The sequence below is a fragment of the Lampetra planeri genome, chromosome 53 (genome assembly GCF_965212315.1).
Source record: "Lampetra planeri chromosome 53, kcLamPlan1.2.h2, whole genome shotgun sequence".
NCBI classification, from domain to species: domain Eukaryota; kingdom Metazoa; phylum Chordata; class Hyperoartia; order Petromyzontiformes; family Petromyzontidae; genus Lampetra; species Lampetra planeri.
This window is the reverse complement of record NC_136159.1, coordinates 5,693,373-5,718,490: the sequence shown is the minus strand read 5'-3', so window position 1 is coordinate 5,718,490 and position 25,118 is coordinate 5,693,373. Positions and strand designations below refer to the sequence as shown.

Here is a 25,118-nt window from a genome sequence, read left to right as displayed (position 1 = left end):
TGTATGGGGTGTGTGTGTTGTGTATGGGGTGTGTGTGTGTTGTAAATGGGGTGTGTGTGTTGTGTATGGGGTTTGTATTGTATGGGGTGTGTGTGTGTATTGTATATGGAGTGTGTTGTATTTAGAGTGTGTGTTGTATGGGGGGGGGGGGGTGTGTTGTATGGGGTGTGTGTCTGTTGTATGGGGTGTGTGTAGTGTGTGGGGTGTGTGTGTGTTGTATGGGGTGTGTGTCTGTTGTATGGGGTGTGTGTATTGTGTGGGGTGTGTGTGTTGTATGGGATGTGTGTGTGTTGTATGGGGGGGTGTGTGTGTTGTATGGGGTGTGTGTCGCTTCTGAGGTGTCTGCATTTCCTCTACAGACTACAGTATGCCAGGTATGTTGTGTATATGTTTCATGGTGTGTACAGTATACTGTGTATCTTTCATATACAGTGTTAGCTTGGGTGCTGTAAAGATATCCGGTGTTCATTTTAAGTATGCTGTGCTGTGTAGTGTGTGTAGTGTGTGTACTGTGTGTGTATGTAGTGTGTGCACTGTGTGTGTATGTAGTGTGTGTACTGTGTGTATGTAGTGTGTGTACTGTGTGTATGTAGTGTGTGTGTGGTGTGTGTGTGTAGTGTATGTACTGTGTGTGTGTAGTGTGTGTATGTACTGTGTGTATGTAGTGTGTGTGTACTGTGTATGTAGTGTGTGTGTACTGTGTGTATGTAGTGTGTGTGTAGAGTGTGTATGTAGTGTGTGTACTGTGTGTACTGTGTGTATGTAGTGTGTGTGTACTGTGTGTATGTAGTGTGTGTACTGTGTGTGTAGTGTGTGTACTGTGTGTGTGTAGTGTATGTACTGTGTGTATGTAGTGTGTGTACTGTGTGTGTAATGTGTGTATGTAGTGTGTGTGTACTGTGTGTGTACTGTGTGTGTACTGTGTGTAATGAGTGTGTGTACTGTGTGCATGTAGTGTGTGTACTGTGTGTACTGGTGCTCGCTAACAGCACTTGCGACGACATTAAAGGCTATAAGGGGGATCTTTGTCTTTTTGTACGTCCTGTCATGTATAAAGTACAACGAGTTTGTTGTATTTGGTATGCGTGTAGTTTACTGTATATTGTGTACTGTGTGTATGTATTACTGCACAGGACATAGTCGTTTGTGGTTGGCGAGTGTACGTTTGTGCAATAGTGGTGCGTGCTTTGTATGTAGTGTATACAGTGTAAGAGCTGCGTTTGATGTGTATGTAGCGGATGCTGTATGCAGTGTACACTGTATTATGTATTGCAATGTACATTGAGCATACTGTGCACTGCATGTTTGTGTATAGGGTGTTATATATAGTGCTGCACGCATGTTCATGAGCATGTATGTTGCACACATGTTTTAATCGTGTAGTGTATAGTGTAGTAAAGCTGTGAATCTTGCAAACAACATCAGAGGGCAGGTCTACACAGCTTCCCAGGAAGATGAGTTGTTGGGGGGGTGGGGCGAGATGGAGGCTGTCCCAAATTTTCAAACAAAATGTTATTTTCATGGGGACTCAAAGAAAGGTGGTGGTGGGGGGCTCTGGTGTCACAGAATCCCTCCACGCCTCAGCCCCCCCTTCCCAGAGCTCTCCCATCATCAGTGAGTGACGCAGCAGTGCAGATTTGGCTCATTACACGCGAATTTACGATCACTCCCTCCCACATCCACCCTCCCCCTCCCCCAAAAATCAATTTGATCGGATTATGATGAGAGATGCTTTTCGCTCAAGTTCATCTCTCGGGATAAGAGAGAGAGAGAGACGGAGAGAGAAGAAGCATTGCCAAGCTCAGCAGCTACTCCATCGCTGGGTCCTCCTATGTTAGGTGACTCTGGGTCAGAGGTCGCAACCGGGTACCTGATACCCGTACCCTACCCGATACCCGGCTACCCGTACCCGGCCGGGTACGGGTACCCGTTTGCGACCCTGGTGCGGCCGGGTACGGGTACGGGTAGACCGTGAGTCACTGGTGAGTAACCGTTTGTCACTCATTTCCCAACGTCTTGTCTCTTCTCACAATTCAAGTTCCTAGAATCAACCCACCCGCGCCTGCAACATGGCTTCATCCCAGAGGTCGCAATGGGGTACCCGTACCCTACCCGATACCTGGCCGGGTACGGGTAGCCGGATATCGGGTAGGGTACGGGTACCCGTTTGCGACCCTGGTGCGGCTGGGTACGGGTAAGGAATCAAAACCCGTTTGCGACCTCTGCTTTGGGTCCTACGCTATCGCAGTAACGGGCAGTCTTTGACTTACGAACGCCCGTTCTTAACGAAGCAGCTTCCATGAAATATATATATTTTTTATAAAATTTACATCGACTTCAGAAAGCGAAGTCGCACTTGAAAACGGAACCACGGAACTATGAGATGTAACGAGTTTAACGATGCTTCCCTCGTTGAAACGTAGCACTTTTCACAACACTGACCGTATTATTGTGTACCGACTTATGGACCCTTCTACTTACGAACGGTTCTCAGGAACGAATTAGGTTCGTAAGCCGATAAGTGCCCGTATGTGGGTTCTATGCAAGTCGATGGTCCTATGCCATAATACTGGAAAGGCTTTTAGGGGCCGTCCATAAATGACATCACGCACCTAGGGGAGGGGGGGTCAGACATTTGTGACGATGTGTGACGAGGGGGGGGGTTGAGAAATGTGACGTCACATCAAAATGCGCAATTTTAAATAAATATAGACAACACGTTCTTCTTAATTAAATATACTTTTTAATAAACGTTTTCTCCTACAACATCAGAGTGCAGCGCCACATTAAATACGCACTACAAAAACAATCGTTTAAAGCGATTTGAAGCATGTTTTATTTTCAAAATGGAAATATGGTTTTAGGGGGGTGGCAGAGCTTTGTGACGTCATATTTGAGGGGGGGGGGTCTGACTTTTTGTGACGCCGTGTGACGAGGGGGGGGGGGAAATCGTCTAAAATCGCGTGACATCATTTATGGACGGCCCCTTATGCGAATCTGTGAGTCTTTCTGTACGTCCATGGGACTGACTGACTGTGAGTCTATGGGACTATATGAGTCTATGGGTGGTGGTCGTACTTAGGGTCCCTCTGGCCAGCGGAAACTCGGGTGCCATCTCACTGCCTGCACACTCGATAGCTTCGCCACTGGTCACGGAACCTCCTTTTCCACTTACCCTTCAACTCCATTGATTAAAAAAAAAATCTCCCCACCGCCAACCTCCAACTCTCTCTCTCTCAGTGAGAGCTGAGCGGAAGGGTGGGCGTGTAACACAATACGGAGCTCGCATTAGCAGCAGAGGCGCTCATTAGTGACAGGAAACCAGAATTGATCGGAGGAGCCATTTACCCAGAGAGAGAGAGAGAGATGGTGGCGGTGATGGTCAGTGGCTTAGCCTGGTCGGTATGGGGCCCCTGGTGAAACGAATTAAATTCTCCCCTGCCCTCCCCGCACGCTTTGTGCCTGGGTCCCCCCTTTGTGATGACGACGATTATTGTGGTGGCATTGGCGGTGGTTATGCCATTAGCGGGCCGTGGCAGTGGGTGTTGGCATTGATGTGGTTGGAGGCCATCCATTTAGTACGTACGCATGGAGGGGGGAGGGTGACCCGAATGCGTAGCTTGCGTATGGGGGGGGGGGGGTACACTGGCAATGCACGCATAGGAAACGGGGGGAGTGAAGCCTCGGTAATAATTTGTCTACATTGGCCTTCAAATGAGTGAGATAGTCCGGCGGTGGACGATCTGTTTGCTTAAACACGTTAATATTATTAATCATTGATCGTTGCTGCGTGGATTAAATATCGACCGTTTTATAGGATTCGGGGGGGTGGGGGTGCGTCAAGCATACGTACGCAGGTGGGGGGGGGGGTGTAAAAAGGATGCGTGCGTACAGGGAGAGGGGGGGGAGGGGTCATGTTTTGACAGATTTTTGCGTATCTACTAAATGGATGGCCCCTTGATGGCGGATGTAACGCTAAGGCAATGGCGGTGGTGGCACCAGAGTTTGGGTTTGCGGTGGTGATATTGGTAAGCGTCAGTGGTGGCGGCACCATGCCAGCCTGCTGAAATGGCGCTCGCTAACGGTCCTAGTGGTCTACGAAGGCTTTACGGGGGAGTTTTTGGTGCTTTGGTAGTGGTGAGCACCCTTCGCTATGAACCCAGCGACCCAAGTTCGATTCCCGCTCACAACTAGCAACACCAGTCACGATTATCGGAACCGATCCTGGGCCTCTCCTGGGTCGATTCAACCTCAAATAAGTACCTGGTGCCATGTGTAAACATCGCCACTGGGGAAACAAAGGCAGCCGGGCGTGGTGTTGACCACCCACACTCTTGTGCGCCGTGCCGGCCTTCATAGGTGATCGCTAACAGCTCTCTCTGTTCAGGCTATACGGGGGATCTTTGGTGACAGTGGTGGTGGTGGTGCAGATGGTGGTGACAGTGGAGGCAGTGGCAGCCAAGGTAGTTGTGGTGCTGGCGAAGTTTGTGGTCGTGATAATGTTCGTGGTGGTGGTGGACGTGGCAGCAGATTCTGCAGTTGTGGCGATCGTGGTTTTGGTGGTGGAGGCATAGTGTCCAGCATAGTATTGGCTACACACAGAGGTTCAATGTGAAGGGAGGGAGGGAGAAAGAGGATGGGGCAATGGAAGATGCTCACACAGAAATCCAGCTCAGGCTTAGATGAAAGGCGCAGCCCCGCAATTGCAAGCTCACGCCACTGCTGGCGGACGGGCCCTCCACTAGAGACACCCGTAGATAGCCCACGCTGGCCAGACGCCTTAACACAGGTGTGAGTGCCCACACTTTACCCCACCATACACGACCTGCCAATCGACCATCTATGGTGGACCCATGGTCTACTGCTGGGAGGCGATGGGGAGGGTGGTTTATTGAACAAACTCGCGACCATTGTTTCAACTTTCGCCGCGACGGGAGATGGAATAGAACCATCGAGCTGTCCCATCGCAAGTCCAGCAGCGTGCTGACCATTAAAACCACAGGGGCAGCATCCACCCAAGCTTCGGGCCATCTGACCAAATTCCCTTTTTGGCCAACGTTCTCTTTCTGCGGTGGAGCGGGTGGTACGGTGGATAGCGCGCTTCCCAGCGACACCTGGCGTCACGAGTTTGATACCCGTCCGTGGTTAAACGACACCAGCGGCGAGTGAGATCAGAACTGGCGCTGCAGTCGTTGTGGCTCGTTGCCACCCGTGGATCCCGACCCTGACGACGCCTGCTGCTGTATATTTGGAGTTGGCGTGTCTCCATCCCCGCGGTCGCGTGGATTTTTCTCCGGGTCCTCCGGTTTTTCCCTCCAACATAAGGCATTTAGAGTATTTGGCTGCTTATACATTTCCACTTGATAAGCCACTTCGTTGAGCTATCGTTTGTGGCCTGGTCGCTTGCGAAAAAAGAGATGTATAGTTCAGTGGGCCTTACCTGGTAAAATAAAAAAAATTGTTTAGACAAATAGTTTAGTTTCATGGTGGCTCAATGGGAGAGGGAGGAGGGGAGGGGGGGTCACAGGTTTGAGATCTGCAGGAGCTGTTGTGTCCCCTTATCTGCTCTGGAAACCATCTGTCCGTTGGAGGAGGGTGGACTGTGGAGTTAGCAGCGTACCGCAGCGTCGATAAGTCGATAAGAATTGATTCGTACACTCAGAATGCGTGTGATAATGGATCATTATTATTTGCTGAAGTTACAATGGGGCTCATGAAGCTAAAGAGGCAGATGATGCGACTGATGGTACAGTACTTGAGACAAATACATGGACACTACGCATTAGAGAAGTGCAAATAAGACAGGCAGCACACGTATGAATGGAACAGACTAACGAGACAACACATATGATGCAGTCCAACTGAGACGACATTTAAGAGAGACGGTGTACATGAAACGGAAGATTCAAGGCAGGCAGTACAAATGAGACACTGTTAATGAGACAGTGCAAACAGACGTTACCAATGTGATTGAATGCTCAAGGCAGACAGCGCTACCGAGACAGATGGGCACAAATAAGACAGTAGCTTCCAAGGCAAGCAGCACAAAGTTACGTAGACATGAAACGATGAAGAAAAACCCCTTGAAAAAATTCATCGGCAACAAACAACAATGGCTTCAACAACAAACATGAAAAATGACGAACAGAAATGGGCCAACATTGTTGGTATGCGTGGTTGTTGTACCATTGGGCCGGGGTACCGTGTTTACTGCGTAGTGGCATTACAAATTTAAATTACAATTTCGTACGTGGCGTCTTCTCGAATCGGATTGCGATCCCCGGAATTGCGACGAGAGATCAATCGGGGTAACCTCCGGGGGTAACCTCCGGGGTAGCCCCGTGGGACCGTCCCTTGTTGGGTGTGCGGGGAGAGGGATGTTCGTGAGAGAGAGAGTGCGGAGAGAGGCAGCAGCCCGTAGCCCTGCTGAGACCATCGCCACCGCCGGCCTCGTCGTCAAAGTCGCCGGGGTTCAAAGTCAAGGCCAGGCATCTCGCTCAGTCCATTCCTTGGCGCCCGGACAGCTCCGAGAGATAGCGTTATATTGCGAGGGACCGATGGACCCGCGCGGCGCCTCGCAGCGCCGTAAACGTATTATAAATGAACAGGCGGACCAAATACACCGCCCATTGCCCCCTAACTCCTCCGCCGCCACCGATCGCAGCCGATTTCTATCGAAACTCGAACGCCAAGCAGGAGCGAGCCTGCTTGAGAAAGTGGAAGAGCGGCAGCCTCTCGTCTGGGTGGCGTGGGTCCCGTCGACGACCACCTGCGCCGAGTCTCGGGTCTGCGGACATCTCACGCGCTCCTTTCGCCCCCCCCCCACCACCACCACCTCCCCCCTCCCCCCCCTGAGTCCGTTCGACTCAAGCGGCGGTCACGTTTGAGTCCACCGTGGGCGATTACACGTTGGGCGTGAGTGCCGCACGTCGTTTCTTCCTCCCCGGCGTTATCAGGTTCGCCCAGTCGGTGAACTCGGCGGAATCTGTTGAAGCGCGCGTGTGCGGGATAACGGGCGATTGGTCTTGCTCAGTGCGCCGCGTTCTTCTCCAGTGAAGGTCAACGAATGATCTCAGGTGTAACCGTGGCCGCGCGGACTCGTTGCTTGTGTCTCGACGTCACGGTCGGATGGGGCGCTTTTGGCTCTCAGCCGGGCAGCAGTCACAGTCATCATCGCGCTTGGACGTTTTTTAGAAATATTTGTATCGCTAGTTTAGTTACAATTGACACTAGTAATTGGGTGGGGAGCGGTAATATCAGATGCTATACCGCGTGTGCTGTGAGGGGCCTGGGACTGGATGTGGCTATACAGAAGTTAGTTCTTAAATCCATCCGTACGGAGATTTTGAGTGTTACTTTGCCATACTATATGCGTGAATGCTGGGTTTCCTCTCGACACGAAACCAAACTCTCATGAATGGAATCTCCATGGCCAAACATACCAACGTAGCAGCACCCTCCCTGCAAACAGAGTCTTGAGACTCAGTGAGGCTTTCCTGGTTAAATAAAGAGATCAATTGTCTTATTATAACAATACAAAAAACTGATTATATTGAGTGCTCCGAGTACAGGAGAATTGTGAGAAAATCATGGACATGATAACTGCTTTTTTGTGTTTAGTAGTTTGTTATCCATCCTCCGCACCTCCGATTCGCACGGTTGATGACATACAGTGTGAAAGAAGTTCAACATACAAAGACCCATACACTCAGAGACCCATAGACTCACAACACAGCGACCCATAGACTCACCACACAGAGACCCATAGACCCATACACTTAGAGACCCATAGACTCACAACACAGCGACCCATAGACTCACCACACAGAGACCCATAGACCCATACACTTAGAGACCCATAGACTCACCACACAGAGACCCATCGACTCACCACACAGAGACCCATAGACTCACCACACAGACACCCATATACCCATACACTCAGAGACCCATAGACTCACCACACAGAGACCCATACAGAGACCCATACACTCAGAGACCCATAGACTCACAACACAGCGACCCATAGACTCACCACACAGAGACCCATATACCCATATACTCAGACACCCATAGACTCACCACACAGAGACCCATAGACTCACCACACAGATATCCATAGACCCATACACTCAGAGACCCATAGACTCACCACACAGAGACCCATAGACCCATACACTCAGAGACCCATAGACTCACCATACAGAGTCCCATAGACTCACCACACAGAGACCCATAGACTCACCACACACAGACCCATTGACTCACCAAACAGAGACCCATAGACTCACCACACAGAGACCCATAGACTCACCACACAGACACCCATAGACTCACCACACAGACACCCATAGTTTGTTGTCCTTCCCCCACACCTCCGACTATCACGGATGGTTACGTACGGCGCGAAAGAAGTTCAACGTATATATACACATGACATGTGTATCTTATTTTCCACTACAGAGCAACGGGTTCGCTACCATTGTACATTAAAAAAAACCGTGACTGCAAACAGAGAGTTGAGAATCAATGACGCTTCCCTGGGTAAATGATGGTCATCGTTGCAGTTATTTCATTATTTACGATATCTGACAGGGGGGGGGGGTTATGTTTTGAGCAGATCAATGACGCAATTGTAACGATGTAAGACGAGTAACTTTCTGCAGTGTTGTGGAGTTTAAATAGAAATATGCGCAGTGCACGTGCGGCGCTAATACATTTTTTCTTTTGTTTTGTTTAAATTTCTTAGAATTCGGAGCGAGTGCCCAAGTTTTTTTTTTGGGGGGGGGCAGGGGGGGTGGGGGATGATGGTGGGGGGGGGGCAAATAGGGTGGAAGGGGAGAGCTATACAGTCACGCTTGTGCGAAAAGCCAAGCAAAAGAAATAAATAAATTCTGCACACATAATTTAACCTTGCACCATTAGTCACAAGCAATTTGGCGCATTTTCACTTTTCCGGATTTCGAATGAAATAAAAGTATATTTATATCCTCACAAAGAGATGTTGTCTTAATTGCTGTGATATATCTTTTTTTTTTGAAGGACAGATTTGGATGCGATGTATTTTTAGCTGCTTCTGAATCGTGTCGCAACGCTCTCCAACGGCGGCTGAAACCGCTGACGCTCTAGCTCTCGGTCCGTCTGTATGTCTGTCCGTCTGTCTGCAACACGCGGGTCACGGTAACGCTCCTAAAGATGACTGAATGACAAATGTATCAAAGGCGTTTACGAAATCGATACCAAAAAAAGAGGGCTGCCCCCCTTTGGGTTGCACAGCCTGGCGCGACGTGCAAACATCCGCACTGGGGAGACAAAAGTGGCGAGGCATGGTGCTGATCACATCACCCGCCTTGCTCGTCATCCGGGCCACGATAGGCAAGGATGAGTGGGAAGCTGGAAAGCGTTCCAGAACACATCCGTATGCACGGTTTTTCTTCCTCGTTGTGTTGTGGCTTTGGGCCTAACGGTTCCAACCACGTCTCAACGTTGTCCCGACGTTGCCCCAGCGTTGCATGTTGACCGGTACCCACCTGCATTGTTTTGACCTTTGACCTGCCCTCGTCGCCAGCCATGTTTCTTAAGTCTCCTCTTCGTTTCTCCGTTCCCCCCCCCCCCCCCACACCCCGCAGCTTTAACGGGAGGTGCCGAAGACTTGAGAAGAGGGTTCTGCGGGCGGATTCGAGGAGGTGTCGAGTATTTTGGAGAAGAGGACGTGAAAGAAAGACAAGAGAGAGAGAAGAGAGAGAGAGAGAGGAGAGAGCGAGAGTGAGGGGGAGAGCAGACAACCGCGAAGATGGGGCGGAAAAAAATACAAATTGCGAAAATAATGGACGAGAGAAACAGACAGGTAAGACACAAACACTGGCACGGTCCAGAGAGCCGCAGTGCCCAACCAGCGTGTGGATGGGTGGTTGGGGTCCCAATGGCGTGCGGAGTTGTCCGTAGAAAGTGTTGCAGACACCACGATTTGGAGTTCGATTTAAATTTTTTTATGTTGTGTTTTTTTTCGGGGGGCCTGGTGTTTCTGTCCGCTTTGAGGGTCGATGATGGTGCGTGTTGTTCGTAGATGTTTGGGAAACCCCGCTGCGTCATACATAAAATGTGAAAGTGTTTCTTACGCGACCCATCAGCCGCACGGCCTTCTCGGAGTGCATCATTTGAGCAGTATTCATGTCAAGCAAACTCTGGGCCTGTTTTGACGCACTGTGTCTCATCAGCAGAGTCAGGCTTTATTGAAAAACACTTGGCACGACAATCAAGTGGTCTAACTGCTGTTCACGACGCCTCGTAAGAAAAAAGGTTGCCTATAGAAGACGACATGATGATGCAGGCAGCGATGAGAAGGAAACGTCCACTTTTTGGGCACACGTGCAGGATGGACAACAACAGGGTAACTAAAAGTGTTGTTGTCGTTCGGGAAAAATGGAAGGAACATGAAATAGAGGAAGACCTAACGGAGGATGGCTTGACGACGACACGTAAGAGATTGGTGCCAGAAAGACTTGGGCCACTACTTTAGCATGTAGACACAAGAGACAGAGAGGAAAGTGGAAACAAATGACGAAATGTGCAGCAGACACCTACGGGGCTATCTGCCTATGGATTGTGGTGATGATGATGATGACGATGATTATCACGGAATGATTCACAAAAGGGGGCAAACGTGGTCAGCCCCCACGCCCTGCCACCTTGGTCTCCCCCGGAGGAGCTGACGTTTAACGCGGCGCGCACCAGGCTGACGCGTCGAGGGTCATGTCAGCTGCCCCGGTTTGACCCCGGTGGGTTCAGCCTGACCGCTTGGCCCATGCTGACGCGAGCGTGGGGGTGGGGAGAGGTGGCGGTGGGAGGGAGGGATGTACAGCACATGGCATAATCCTCTGCGCTCTAAAAAAAAATACATAAGCGAGTGGGCAAATAGCAGAAGGTAAAAATCGCGGGCGAACAAGCACGGGCGCAAATAACGCGACGTACAGACGGACCGGAGCGTCGCCGTGGATTTACCCGAGTTATTTTTTTTGTTTTTTGTTCTAAACGCGTCGCTGGTTGTCAAACACGACGTCGGACGCGGCCAGTGCCGCGAGTTAAGAACGTAGCAAAACATCGGCGCTCTCATCGCACCGTCCCGCACCAATGGGCGCGCGAGCGACGTCGTACTTGACAACCAACGACACGTTGGGAAAGAAACAAAAAAAACTTTGCCAGATCCACGGCGATGCGACGATCCAGTCTGTATGCCGCGTTATTTGCGTGCGCGTTCGCCCGCGGTTTTTGCCTTCCGCTCTTCGCCCGCTCTTTCGGCGCTTTGCTCGATTAGCGCCGACGACGACCCTGGGCGAAGACACAGCCCCATGCGGCCAGCAGCAGCAGCAGCAGAGACAAGTGCAGCGAAAATGGGAGGGGGGGGGCTGAAAGAGAAAACAACTGAGCAGCGTGGTGCATTATGGTCAAACGGCCCACACGACCCCCACTGCGTGGGTCTCATCCAGCAGCGGATCGACAAAAGGGGCCGTACATTCATGTGCGTGACCGAATCGTGCCAGGCGCGTGTTATTACTTCGGGGCTCCTGCCTGCAGGGGCAATGGGGCAGTACAGCAAGAAGGTTCCCGACGTACGTTTGCGACGTTAGTTTTGCAGAGGAGGAGCCATGCGCGAGGCTCTGGCCAAACATCACAAAGCAGGGACCCTCCTGAGAACAAGTTCTAGAACTCTGACCCGATTATAAATTCGTGTGTGTGTGTATGTATCGTGTCATCTGCTGAAGTTGCAGCATACTGTGTAGAATAATGATGATAATGATGAATGTAATTAATAATAATGCATTTTATTTAACCAGGAGAGCCCAATTGAGACTTAAGACTCGTTTTCAAGAGGGTACTGCATTGGGCTGTCTGGCCAAATGTATGAATGAGCGTTTGTCATGTTCACGATGACGATGATGCCGCTCCTACTGCTGCTGTTCATGATAACGCTGATGATGCTGTCGCTTGATGATTGCGGTTTTAACGGTGACAACAATGATGATGATGAAATACTGATGATGATCCTGATGATGGTTATGATGATGACAATGATGACGGCGATTCTGGTGTTGATGATGACAATGATGACGGTGATTCTGGTGATGACGATGATGATGATGATGACAGTGATTCTGGTAATGATGATGATGATGACAGTGATTCTGGTGATGACGATGATGATGATGACAGTGATTCTGGTGATGATGATGACGATGATTTTGGTGATGATGATGACGATGATGACGGTGATTCTGGTGATGACGATGATGACAGTGATTCTGGTGATGCCGAAGATGACAGTGATTCTGACGACGACGACCACGCAAGTCCTAACAGTGTCACGACCGCCCCCCCACCCCCCCACCTCTCTCCGTGCTTCGTCGCCGCGCCGTAGGTGACGTTCACCAAGCGCAAGTTCGGCCTCATGAAGAAGGCCTACGAGCTGAGCGTGCTGTGCAACTGCGAGATCGCGCTCATCATCTTCAACAGCTCCAACAAGCTCTTCCAGTACGCCAGCACCGACATGGACAAGGTGCTGCTCAAGTACACCGAGTACAGCGAGCCGCACGAGAGCCGCACCAACTCCGACATCCTGGAGGTGCGTCGGTGTCCGTGTCGGTGTCTGTGCCAGTGTCCGTGTCGGTGTGCCTGTCGGTGTCCGTGTCGGTGTCCGTGTCGGTGTCCATGCCGGTGTGCGTGCGTGCGTGCGCGTCCCGCGGGCGACCGTGCGTTTGCGCGTCCGTGCGCTACGACCCCCCACCCCCCCACCCCCCGGCCGGTCTTCTCGGCCCCCTGTTAGGTTGACTCGGCCTTAAATGAGTTGGCTGGTGCGGTGTGTAGAATGCCGGCGTCGGGGTGACCACCGTCCCACTCGGGTGCCGTGCCTGGGCCTTTTTCATAGGTGCACGTTGACAGCACTTGCCCCAATATTATGTTAAAGGCTATACGGGTGATCTTTGTCTTTGCATGTATGTGTGTGCCCCACGGGCAATCATGTGTCTGTACGTATGTGTGTGTGTCAGTGTGTGTGTCAGTGTGTGTGTCAGTGTGTGTGTCAGTGTGTGTGTGCCCCACGGGTGATGATGTGTGTTGACGTGCGTGCATGTCCGTGTGTGTGCCCCATGAGTGATCACATGTGTGTGTGTGTACACTTGTGTGTGCGTGTGCAGCGCTTGTGCGTGCGTCGCTAGCACTCCGCTGTGAACCCGGCGTCCCCGAGTTCGAATATCGCTCAGAGTCAACACCAGCGGCGAATACCAAAGCTTCCCCTGGGTCGATTCAGCCTCAAATTAATACCTGGTGCAGGGTATAAACAGTACCACTGGGAGAGACAAAGGTGGCTAGACGTGGTACTGGTCACACTACTCTTTGTGTGCTCTACTGGCCTTTCTAGGTACTCGTGGACAGCATCTTCTCTGTGTAGGCTATACGGGGAACATTTGTCTTTTGTGTGTGTGTGTGAATATGTGCACATGCGTGGGATTGTGGATCGCGTGTGCGTCTGTGTGTACAGCACTTGACCTCATGGGCTGAACGGCTTTCGGTGGGGGCTTTCTTTTTTGTGCGTGACCTTATTAGGTGTTCCCTAACCACACTTGCTCCAAAAGTCTGTGGAGGCTACACAGGGGAGCTTTGTCTTTTTATGGACGTGTGTGCGTGTCTGTGTGTCTATATATGTGGGGAGCGGTAGTGTAGCGGTTAGCACGCTTAGCCACGAACCTGGCGACCCAAGTTCGATTCCCCGCTCACGTCTAACCCCAGTATAGGATTATTTGAACCGGCCCTGGGCCGCTCCTAGGTCGACTCAGCCTCAAATGAGTACCTGATTCAGTTTGTAAACATCACCACTGGGGAGACAAAGGCGGGCGGACGTGGTGTTGGCCACCCACACCCCCCTCGTGTGGGGTATCTTTGTCTTCATCTTTGTGTGTGAGCGTGTCCACGTGTGTTTGTCTTCATGCACACATGTACTCGTGTGTGTGTGTGTTTGAATGGGTGCGTGCGCGTGTGCGTGTGTGTTTGAATGGGTGCGTGTGTGTGTGTTTGAATGGGTGCGTGTGTGTGTGTATGGTGTGTGTATGGGTGCGTGCGCGCCGTGCGTGCGTGTGCGTGGGTGGTCACGCTCATGCCCTTAATCTGGCGCCGGGCGGATACGCGGCAATCGTGCAAGACTGCACGTGCGTTCACGCGCCGCGACACGTGTGTGTGTGTGCCTGTGTGTCCACCTCTGTGCCTGTGTGTGAGCAGTGCTTTAGCTGTTAGCGCGCTGCCCGATGAACCCGGCGACCCGAGTTCGATTCCCGCTCACGGACACCAACATCAGTGACGATTGTCTGAACCGGTCCTGGGCCTCCCATATGTCGACTCAGCCTCAAATGAGTACCTGGTGCGGTGTGTAAACATCGTCACCGGGGAGACAAAGGCGGCCGGGCATGGTGCTGGCCACCCACCCTCTCGGGTGCTGTGCCGGCCTTCATAGGTGCTTCTCGCTGACAGCACTTGCCGCAACAGTCTGTGAAGGCTATACAGGCATCTTTGTCTTTGTACCCATGTGCGCGCGTGTGGGGAGGGTTCGTGGTGGACAGTAGGATCCGGGTGTACAAGCCTACACAAAGACAAAGGTCCCCTGTGTAGCCTTTAACAAGAACTGTTCAGGCAAGTGCTGTTAGCGAGCACCAGTTAAGTCCGGGATGGCACACGAGGTGGCCAACACCACGCCCGCCCGCCTTTGTCTCCCCAGTGCTGATGTTTTACACGGGTACTCACTTGAGGCTGAGTCGACCTAGGGGAGGCCCAGGACCGGTTCAATTAATTGTCACCGTGGTTGGCCGTGAGCGGGAATCGAACTTGGGTCACCGGGTTCGTAGCGCAGCGCACTAACCGCTACAGTACCGCTCCCCACACACGCACACACACACGGATAGACACACACACAGACACACAGACACACACATGCGTGCAGACACACAGAGACACACTCATGCGTGGTTCGATGCTATAGAAACAGCTCTGTTAAGGGTTTTAAGACAATTCTTGTGATATGACCTTTTGTACTTCCTGTTTTCAATTTAAGGCAGCACGGTTGTAATGAGACGAGCAGATTAAAGTAAAAAAAAAACACATTTTTATCTCTTAACGAGAACCTCAGTAAACTTTCATATCCCTCCGTATCAGTGCTCTGAGTTGCAATACGTGCTCTCAGCATACGACCAAATGTCGTAATTATTACGATTTGCAACCCCTCTGTAAAGCCATTTCGGGACGAAGGCCTCTGCATCAGAGGTCGCAAACGGGTTTTGATTCCTTACCCGTACCCGTACCCGGCCGCACCAGGGTCGCAAATGGGTACCCGTACCCAGCCGGGTACGGGTACCCGTTCCCTACCCGTACCCTACCCGAAATGAGTGACAAACGGTTACTCACCAGTGACTCACGGCCTACCCGTACTCGTACCCGGCCGCACCAGGGTCGCAAACGGGTACCCGATACCCGTACCCTACCCAATACCCAGCTACCCGTACCCAGCCGGGTACGGGTAGCTGGGTATTGGGTAGGGTATGGGTATCGGGTACCCGATTGCGACCTCTGCTCTGCATGCCTTGTCGGCCGTGGGGGTTGTTTGACCGTACTTCGCCATACCGAAGGGAGGGGGGGAGGGGTCGTTGGTTCCGGACAAATGCAGATATCACACGCCTGTTTCTGCTAACCGCGGCTGGGCATTGAACTCGGGGTTACCAGGTTCATAACGCAGCGCGCTGACCGCTCTTTGCATCCTCTCCGTCATCGTATTTAATTAAATTCATTCGCGGGCAAACAGGGTTCGACCGCTGGCTGCGATGTTCACGAACACAAGTGGAAATTCGGTTTTTTTTTAACCTTGTATGGAACTCCCCTAGGTTGACTCGGCACCAAAACTACGTGGCACCATTACCACTGGGGAGGGAATGGCAGCCACTGATTGATTGCGTGTGTGTGTGTGGTCCTATACCTTCCACATGCCCTCTCTGCATGCTGGCTTTAACAGGTGCTCGCGAACAGCACTTGCCCCACCAGCCCAGCCAGGCTAAAAGGAGGCTTCGTGTGTGTACGTGTGTTGACATGTATGCGCATGTTGGCATGCTTGAGTGTGTGTGTGTGGGCGTGGGCGTGTGCGTATGCGCGTGAACCCGTCGACCCGAGTTCAATTCCCACTCACGGCCAATAACAGTGGTGAATATTTGAACCGGTCCTGGGCCTCCCCTTGGTCGACTTAAGCTTAGCGTGAATACATGGTGCAGTGTGTAAATATCAGTATTGGGGAGACAAAGGCGATTACTTTAACCAGTCCTGGGCCTCCCCCAGGTCGATTCTACCTTCACACGAATACCTGGTGCAATGTTTACATTTTTACTTAAAGCTTTCGTGACTGCAGGAATTCATATTCTTGGTTCTTTCGGTGAAGTCACGTAGATAGAAAATAAAGTAAAAGATAGTTAAATTAAATAAATAAAAATTTACAATTTTAATAATAAATTGAAAATAATTAAAGCAAAAAACGCACGTTTCCATCGCAACACAAGCGGTCTTCATCAGGCGATCGTAACGTCGAGGGTTTTTTGCTTTTATTATTTTCAATGTATTATTTAAATTTTACATTTTTTTATTCATTTAATTTTATTATTTCTATTTAAATTTTATTTTCCATCTACGTGACTTTCCCCAAAGAACCAAGAATACAGTGTTTCAATATCAACGTTGGAAGGACAATGGCGGCCGGGTATAGTGCAGGCCATACCGCGCCGGCCTTCATAGGTGCTACTCGCGAATAGCACTTGCCCCAACAGTCCGTGCGAGGCCATGCGGGGGACACCTTTGTCTGTGTACATGTATTGACTACAGGCCCTTGCATATGAACTCCCTCTGCATTCGCCTGCATGGGCCAGACATTTGTCAAGGAATTTGCAAAGTCTGTACTGGATCAGTTTGCAAGCACATGACCCGGAGCCCTAGTTCCGCTCCAGCCAAGATCTTTAAATAAATGAAATCAATATCTAAAATAAGATTCTCTCTAAAGGTCATTTTATGTTTTTCTCTTTTACCTAAACTGTAGTTTTTTATTATTTTATTTGGGTGACATGTTTAAATGTCGTTTATCGTCACCGCAATGTCAAGAAACCTGGCGAGAAATTTACTAAATAACTTGGCAATCGTCATTGGCCAAGATCAGTCTTCTCTCTGCCCACTCTTCTTGCAATAACAAAGACAAAGACCCCCCCCCCCCCGTATAGCCTGAACAGACTGTTGGGGCAAGTGCTGTTAGCGAGTAGCACCTATGAAGGCCAGCACAGCACACGAGGGGTGGGTCGCCAGCACCACGCCCCGGCCATCGTTGTCTCCCCGGTGACGATGTTTACACACCGCACCAGGTACTCGTTTAAGGCTGAGTCGACATATGGGAGGCCCAGGACCGGTTCAGATAATGGTCACTGGTGTTGTTGGTCATGAGGGGGAATCGAACTCGGGTCTCTGCCGAGTTCGTAGAGCAGCGTCTTAACCACTGCACTACCGCAGCACTACCACTGCACTACCACTGCACTACCACTGCACTACCACTGCACTACCGCAACACTACCACTGCACTACCACTGCACTACCGCTAAGCTATCACTGCACTACCACTGCACTACCGCTAAGCTATCACTGCACTATCACTGCACTACCGCTACGCTATCACTGCACTACCACTGCACTACCACTGCACTACCACTGAACTACCACTGCACTACCGCAGCACTACCACTGCACTACCGCTAACTGCTACGCTATCACTGCACTACCACTGAACTACCACTGCAGTATCACTACACTACCGCTAACCGCTACGCTAACCGCTACCCTATCACTCCCCACAATAGTCTACCTAGCACCAACACACCAGCCGATTCCACCCCGATTACCTTCACTGGTCACGAAGCACAGGGCCTGCGGACCAAAACGTCTAACGGTCAGCAATAAACAGAGCTTTTAACATTTGCGATTAAAAGTAAGAGTCAATACGTCCCCTCGGATATCTGAGAAAGGTTATGAGAGCTTGGGAAAAGAGACGATGGTGACGATGGGAGGAGGGAAGTTCAAAGTGGAGCAGCATGGGGAAAGAAGCAAAAGGAGAAGTGAGGTGACCTGCAGATTGAGTGAATCAGTGAGCGTGTGAGTGAGTGAATGGGTGAGTGAGTGAGTGAGTGAATGGGTGAGTAAGTGAGTGAGTGAATGGGTGTGTAAGTGAGTGAGTGAATCAGTGAGCGTGTGAGTGAGTAAATCAGTGAGCGTGTGAGTGAGTGAATGGGTGTGTAAGTGAGTGAGTGAATCAGTGAGCGTGTGAGTGAGTGAATGGGTGTGAAAGTGAGTGAGTGAATGGGTGAGCGTGTGAGTGAGTGAATGGGTGTGTAAGTGAGTGAGTGAATCAGTGAGCGTGTGAGTGAGTGAATGGGTGTGTAAGTGAGTGAGTGAATGGGTGAGCGTGTGAGTGAGTGAATGGGTGTGTAAGTGAGTGAGTGAATCAGTGAGCGTGTGAGTGAGTGAATGGGTGTGAAAGTGAGTGAGTGAATGGGTGAGTAAGTGAGTTGTGACCTGCGGTGTGGGGAGTGAGTGAATGGGTGTGTAAGTGAGTGAGTGAATGGGTAAGTGAGTTGTGACCTGCGGTGTGGGGAGTGAGTGAATCAGTGAGCGTGTGAGTGAGTGAATGGGTGTGTAAGTGAGTGAGTGAATGGGTGAGTAAGTGAGTTGTGACTTGCTGTGTGGTGAGTGAGTGAATGGGTGTGTAAGTGAGTGAGTGAATGGGTAAGTGAGTTGTGACCTGCGGTGTGGTGAGTGAATGAATGGGTGTGTAAGTGAGTGAGTGGGTGAGTGAGTTGTTGTGACCTGCAGTGTGGTGAGTGAGTGGGTGAGTGAATTAGTGAGTGTGAGTGAGTGGGTGAGTTAATTAGTGAGTGAGTGGGTGAGTGAGTTGTTGTGACCTGCAGTGTAGTGAGTGAATTAGTGAGTGTGTGAGTGAGTGGGTGAGTGAATTAGTGAATGAGTGGATGAGTGAATTAGTTAGTATGTGAGTGAGTGGGTGAGGGCATTAGTGAGTGAGTGGGTGAATGAATTAGTGAGTGAATGGGTGAGTGAATTAGTGAGTGGGTCACTGAATTCGTGAGTGAGTGGGTGAGTGAATTCGTGAGTGAGTGGGTGAGTGAATTAGTGAGTGTGTGAGTGAGTGGGTGAGTGAATTAGTGAGTGAGTGGGTGAGTGAATTAGTGAGTGTGTGAGTGAGTGGGTGAGTGAATTAGTGAGTGAGTTGTTGTGACCTGCAAGCCACAAGCCGCTACGGTGTCGTTGAGCTATTTGGGTCTGCGTGGCTTACAAGACTCGCCAAGTATCTTTGCCACATCAAGGCAGTGCTCCACTGCAGGAGAAGAAAATAATCATAATAATATCTTAAGTAAACGAGTCAGCAAATAAATATATAAACGCGTCGTTTAAAAGAAATAACGAAACATAATTCTCCCCCCCCCACCACCACCACCACCAACCCTGCTTGCGAGCCAAAAATCGTGACGCGGCTGAAAAAGGTTTAAATCATTTTTTGAAAACGCGCATATATTCCTGCGGAGGAACGTGGCGGGCGACGCCGCGTGTCCCCCTTCCCACGCCCACGCGCCACCTCCATACGCGCGAGCCGCTGGTGGCGACGCCGGTTCTCACGCCGGAGGGCACAGGCCGACGACGACTCCCACCGCCGCGCGCGGCTCTCTCGTCGTCCTCGCTCAGCCAGAAGCTACTTCCCCCCAGGCCCAAGTCGGTCCTCCTCTGCGCTAAGCCGGTGGACGACCATCACCATCATCACCCCCCCCCCTCCACCCACCCACCAGCGAAGTTTCCCCGTGTCCAAGGAAAACTCATCTGGACTTCGGTCATCCTCGTAGCAGCAGCGGCAGCGGCTTTTGGTTTAGCCGTCGAACAAAGACGGTAGCCGCAACGCGCGCTGTCGGATGCGCTTCTGCGGCCGTCTGGAATGCTCTTCCTTCCGATGTGGAGCTGTGCACTTTTAAATCGACACTCATTTCTTTAAAACAGATTTTTGTTTTTAGTTTGGTGTCCTTCCCCTGCACCTCGTATTAGCTTGGTTGGCTATGTACGGTGCGAAAGAAGCTCAACATACACACATTCATAGCTCCCAAACGAAGCTCATTTGTCTACTTTTTGCCGTATGCGGAATTATCAACATTAGCAGTCCGGTAGAGCCACATTTCTGCCGATTTTGAGTCTCCTCCCATCGTCGGCTTTCGAAGTTCAGGCTCCGCAGAAAACCACGGTCCTAATGCCAGGTTTCTGAATCGAAGATTTAGTTGCCTTATGCCCCAGCGGTTCGCACACCACTGCACTATGGATCCAGCGACTTTGGTTTGATATCCCTGACAGGCCTAAAGGAGATAAATCTGAACCGTCCATGGGTACCGCCCGCCTTCAGCTACCCCCACTGCTCAGCGTGGCGAAGTATGGTCAAACAACCACCCCCGGTGAAGTGAAGAAAGAGTGTGGCACTCCATTAACCCACACGCTTGGGTTGGTAAGAAAAGCAATAAAAAAAAAACGCGTACCGGATTTCGCACAGAAAAGCGGACACGGATTCACCACGTGGCCACTGAACCACAATGTGAGAATCAAAAAGAAAAGCCGGTGCTTTGTTTATTGTTTTATCGCTAACCGACTGCAGACCCACCGACCGATGGTTTTGATGCATGAAACAAAAAAATATATAATGATAACAAAAATGTAACGGCGCAGCTGTGTTTTTTTCGGCGGGGTCACAGGCGGCAGGAGCTCTTCATTAGCGGCGCCGTGAGTCTACGGCGACCAAAATCAGCGCCCGGTCCTCGCAGCGGAGGCACGCGAGGGCGGCCCTAAAACAGACAACCGCCCTCGGCCCGACGAGCCCACGGGGTGAGGGGTCGGGGATCCTACGGCACGCGAGCCAGATGTGGGGCACTGCCGGGGCTTCATTTCGTGAGGCCCCACGGGGCTGAACATGGCCCACGACTTCACACGTGTGTGTGTGTGCGCACGTACGTTGTGCGTACAGTAGCGGCAGTGTAGCGGTTAAGCGCTACGCTGCGCTACGAACCCGGGCACCCGAGAACGATTCGCGCTCACGGCCAACATCAGTGACGATTGTCTAAACCGGTCCTGGGCCTCCCCTAGGTCGGCTCAGCCTCAAATGCGTGAATATCACTTCGAGGGAGACAATGGCAGCCAGCCGTGGTGTTGGCAATCCACTCCCTCGTGTGCTGTGCCGGCCTTCATAGGTGCTCGCGAACAGCACTTGCCTTAACAGTCTGTTAAAGGCTATATGGGGGATCTTTGTATTTGTATGTACAGTATTATGTTGTATGTATGTTGAACTTCTTTCGCACAGTACGTAGCGAACCGTGTTAATCGGAGCTGCGGGGGGGGGGGGGAATGACAACAAACACACAAAGAGAAGTTCTAAAGATATGAGTTTTCAATCAGGTGGGCCTGAGACTTAATTTAATAAGTCCCACGACTGCATTTCATCCAGCAATGTTTATGTTTTTTTCGTTATTTGCATTTCTAATTTTGCACAATCGTTTTCAATCCCAGCGAGTTGATGGCCTTAGCCTGCTCACCAAAAGACTGCCAACACAAACCCATCCCGCCGTCACTAAGTTGGTTTTTGCACTTAAATTGGCAAAAGTCCTTCTCTCGGAGTAAATAAATAAAAAACGTCAGTTTAACTTTCCATCTCGTGTTAAGAGTGTGTGGGAAAGTGCACCCTATACTTCGTAAAGCATAAAGGGGCCGGCTTGTAGGAATTTTTTTTTTTTGGGGAGAGGTCCCATGAAATATCTCAAACTCTGACAACACCGGGGCCCGCAGCTTTGCGAGATTTCCGAAATGATTATATTTTTGTTAATATATTTTTTTCATTGAGGCAATGCACGGGCCCGTTACATCACGTTCGTGACGCACGTACACACCGTCAAACATCAACTGAACCGGTTGTAAAAAGCAGGGGGTAGAAAGACGGGGAATGAATCCCGTTGCGCCAAAGCAGACTGATCCCCCTCACCGAAAGGGGTTTACGAAATTATCCTTAAGTCACCTGGCGACGACGCCACCGCCGCCGCCAATACCACCATCGGATTAGAATCGGTGAAAGTTGGGCGAAAAAAAACATGCGTGGGGAAAGACATTAAAAAAGATTAAATGTTGCAAGCGCGGGGTAAGAATAGCAAAGACTGACCCAACCAGGGTTGGCCAACTCTTGAGCTCCAAAATAAAGGTGAGGTTGGTGGGGGGGGAGGGGGGGCTGCTCGCCAATGCGTTGTCTCAAGTGGTGGATTATTGCGCAAACTGACGTAAAAACCTGAACCCTTGAATGTTGCGGAAAAACTTACACATTTCCCCACGACCGCAGTGACTGCCCTCAACTCATGAGTTACGACGCCGGGAAAAACGCAGGGCAGGTGGCGACCCCAGCAGCCACGTGTCAGGGTGTACACCCACAACAACAACGACGACAACAACAACAACAGCAGCAACACACACGTGGCCCGACACGATCCACACAAAACCGAGGGGGAGAGGTTCACGACCCTGAACGCCACCGCCGCCGCCTCCGTTTCTCAACGCTACGCCAAAATTCACGGACGCAGCGCCATCCAACTCGGAGCTCGGCTGCCAAGCAGGAAGGCGCTCACATGCCTCCCATGCTCCCTCGCTGTTCGTTATCCTCGTCCATCGGTGCACCTGGCGTTGGGGGGCGGAGGGGGGGTTTGGATGTGGGCGACCGATGCCCCCCCCCTCTCTCCCCGGCCTTGCCCCCCCCCCACACCCGGTGGGGGTGATGTTGGGTGGGGAGGTGCAGCGAGAACGAGTCGAGCCCGGCTGCTGTTGACGCCTTTGGCGCGGACCAGAAAAACGCGTTTGATTGCTCGCCCGCCTGTCCGCTCGTCCGCCCACACAGGAATGGACGGGACGATCAGAGACACTCGGCTCCCTTGGTGATGGTGGTGTGGTTGGTGGTGGTGGCTAAGGCGGTAGTGTTGCCCCCACCTGTCCCTCGTTTTCCCAGTATAGTCCTCTGGTTGAGGAGGGATGGGCAGCTGTCGCGGCAAAGCTCTGCAAGCCTTCCCCGTCCGGTGAAACTCTCGATTGCGCAATGATGCGTCCCTGCCGAATAATTCACCACGAAAGGCGACGCGATTACGCACGGGTCTTCCCGTCTTCAGGTGTTGCGAGATTTTCTTATTCTTATTCACCCTGCCACGACGGTGTTCCGGTTATTTCGTGCCGCGGCGGTGGCAAGCCTAGGCCCGTGGCGGTGGCGGAGTCCGCGACGCTGACATTAACCCAGGGCTGAAAATATTTCGCCAGCCTCCGCCTGTTGCCACCGACGGCCAAAACAGTTCCTTGGAGATGAAAAAAAATACGACGCGAATAAAGGCGAACGCTCTGGGGCGATGGCCCTCGATTATCGCGGCACACCGAGACGTTGTTTTTGTTTTAACCCAGTTGCCGAGCACGGGCCACCGAAAAGGTCCAAAATGTCAAGCGGCCGGGAGGAAAGAAAAAAAAAGATGTGAGAAAAGCACAACCAATGGTGTGCAAAAAAAAAAATTGAAAGCTTTTCTTGAATTGAACGAGGATTTTATTTTAAGAGCTTGGGGAAAAGCGACGGACTACGATGGGAGGGAATTGCAACGGGGAGCAGCGCGACTGGGAGAAGCAGGAAGAGAAGCATTGTGATCGGCAGTGTGGTTGTTGGTTGGTGGTGGTGGTTGTTGGTTGGTGGTGGTGGTGGTTGAGGTGCAGTTGCGTTCAAACGCTTTCATCAACATCAGTGTTGCAAGCCATGATCTATCCACGCCTGGATGAACGCTCCCCGCGTCTCTTCAACCCATCCCTTTCGGTAACGCGCCACGACAAATATCCCACCTCGCCGCCTCTCCGCGATGGGACGGAGGGTTCTTCGTGAATTCAAATTCACGCGAAACGCCTCTTGTCGGCGCCTATATTTGGGCGAGGGAGGTGGGTCGGGGCGATTTGCGCATACCCACCAAAAAAACAACTCCGGGTATAATTGCTTGGTTATCCGTGGATAAATGCGGATAAACAGGATTGCATTCACTGCCACGTTTTGGGCCACTCCTCTTATCTGCGACGAGATCTGAACATTCATAAGAGACGATCACGTGACGTTCGCATCATCATCAGCCACGATCAATCCACTGCTAGACGGTCCCGGAATCTGAATCCCGGGACCGCGAGAGCTGACCTCATCACTCCGGTTCAATACCAAGCACGCGATTGATATCTCAACGCTTTTTTGCGCACTTTAATTTGCATAAAGTGTGCGTGGATCAGCCGAGAAGTCATTCCCTTCAGTACAGTCCCATGCGCGCTTACAATGACAAGGTTAATTCATTTTTTTACTCGATATTACATGATGAATCGTTGCATTGTCACATAGACGTGGAGTAGTGTATCCCAACTGTACCAGATTAAATGTTGTTAATGGTATGCGGCAGGGGTTAGGGGTATTATAATTTCTAACGTATAAACTCGACCCGATCGGCAATGTGGGGGAGCAGGTGTTTTTAGTTAGGGACTTTTTTTTGTTCACGCGGGGCTTGGCATTTCATTTTCGAGGAGCCTCGTGGAAATTTGTGGTTGCGTGCGTGCGTAAGTGCGTGCGTGTGTGCGTAAGTGCGTGCGTGTGTGGCTTGCTTGTGCACGTGTTGCGAGCGGTGGAGCGGTGGTTAGCGCAGCACGCTATGAACCCTGCGACGCGAGTTCGATTCCCGCTCACGGCCACCAACACCGGCTACGATTATCTGAACCGGTCCTGGGCATCGCTAAGGTCTTGGGTCAGTAAAGTACTTGGTGCAGTGTATAAACATCTCCACTAGAGAAACAAAGGTGCTTGGCATAGTCCTCTTTAGCAAACAAGCAAAGGAACGTTTGTAACTTTTCTGATTATCTTGCGTTTATTAGGACCTATCTGCGGTGGTCTTTTGTATTGCTACTTAACACTTGCTCGCTATCATCACGTGCCC

The 25,118-nt window shown here is 51.2% G+C and overlaps 1 protein-coding gene across 4 annotated transcripts in view; it reads left to right on the top strand.

Annotated features, from left to right (window-relative positions):
• Positions 1-25,118, top strand: part of LOC144734834 (myocyte-specific enhancer factor 2C-like) — a 115,614-nt gene that overhangs the window by 48,524 nt on the left and 41,972 nt on the right. For all 4 annotated transcript variants that reach the window (XM_078617234.1, XM_078617233.1, XM_078617235.1 and 1 more), the window contains 2 exons: positions 9,630-9,847; positions 12,416-12,619. In XM_078617234.1, coding sequence (XP_078473360.1) covers positions 9,794-9,847; positions 12,416-12,619 — 258 coding nt within the window. In that variant the 5' untranslated portion in view covers positions 9,630-9,793. The remainder of the gene's footprint in view (positions 1-9,629; positions 9,848-12,415; positions 12,620-25,118) is intronic.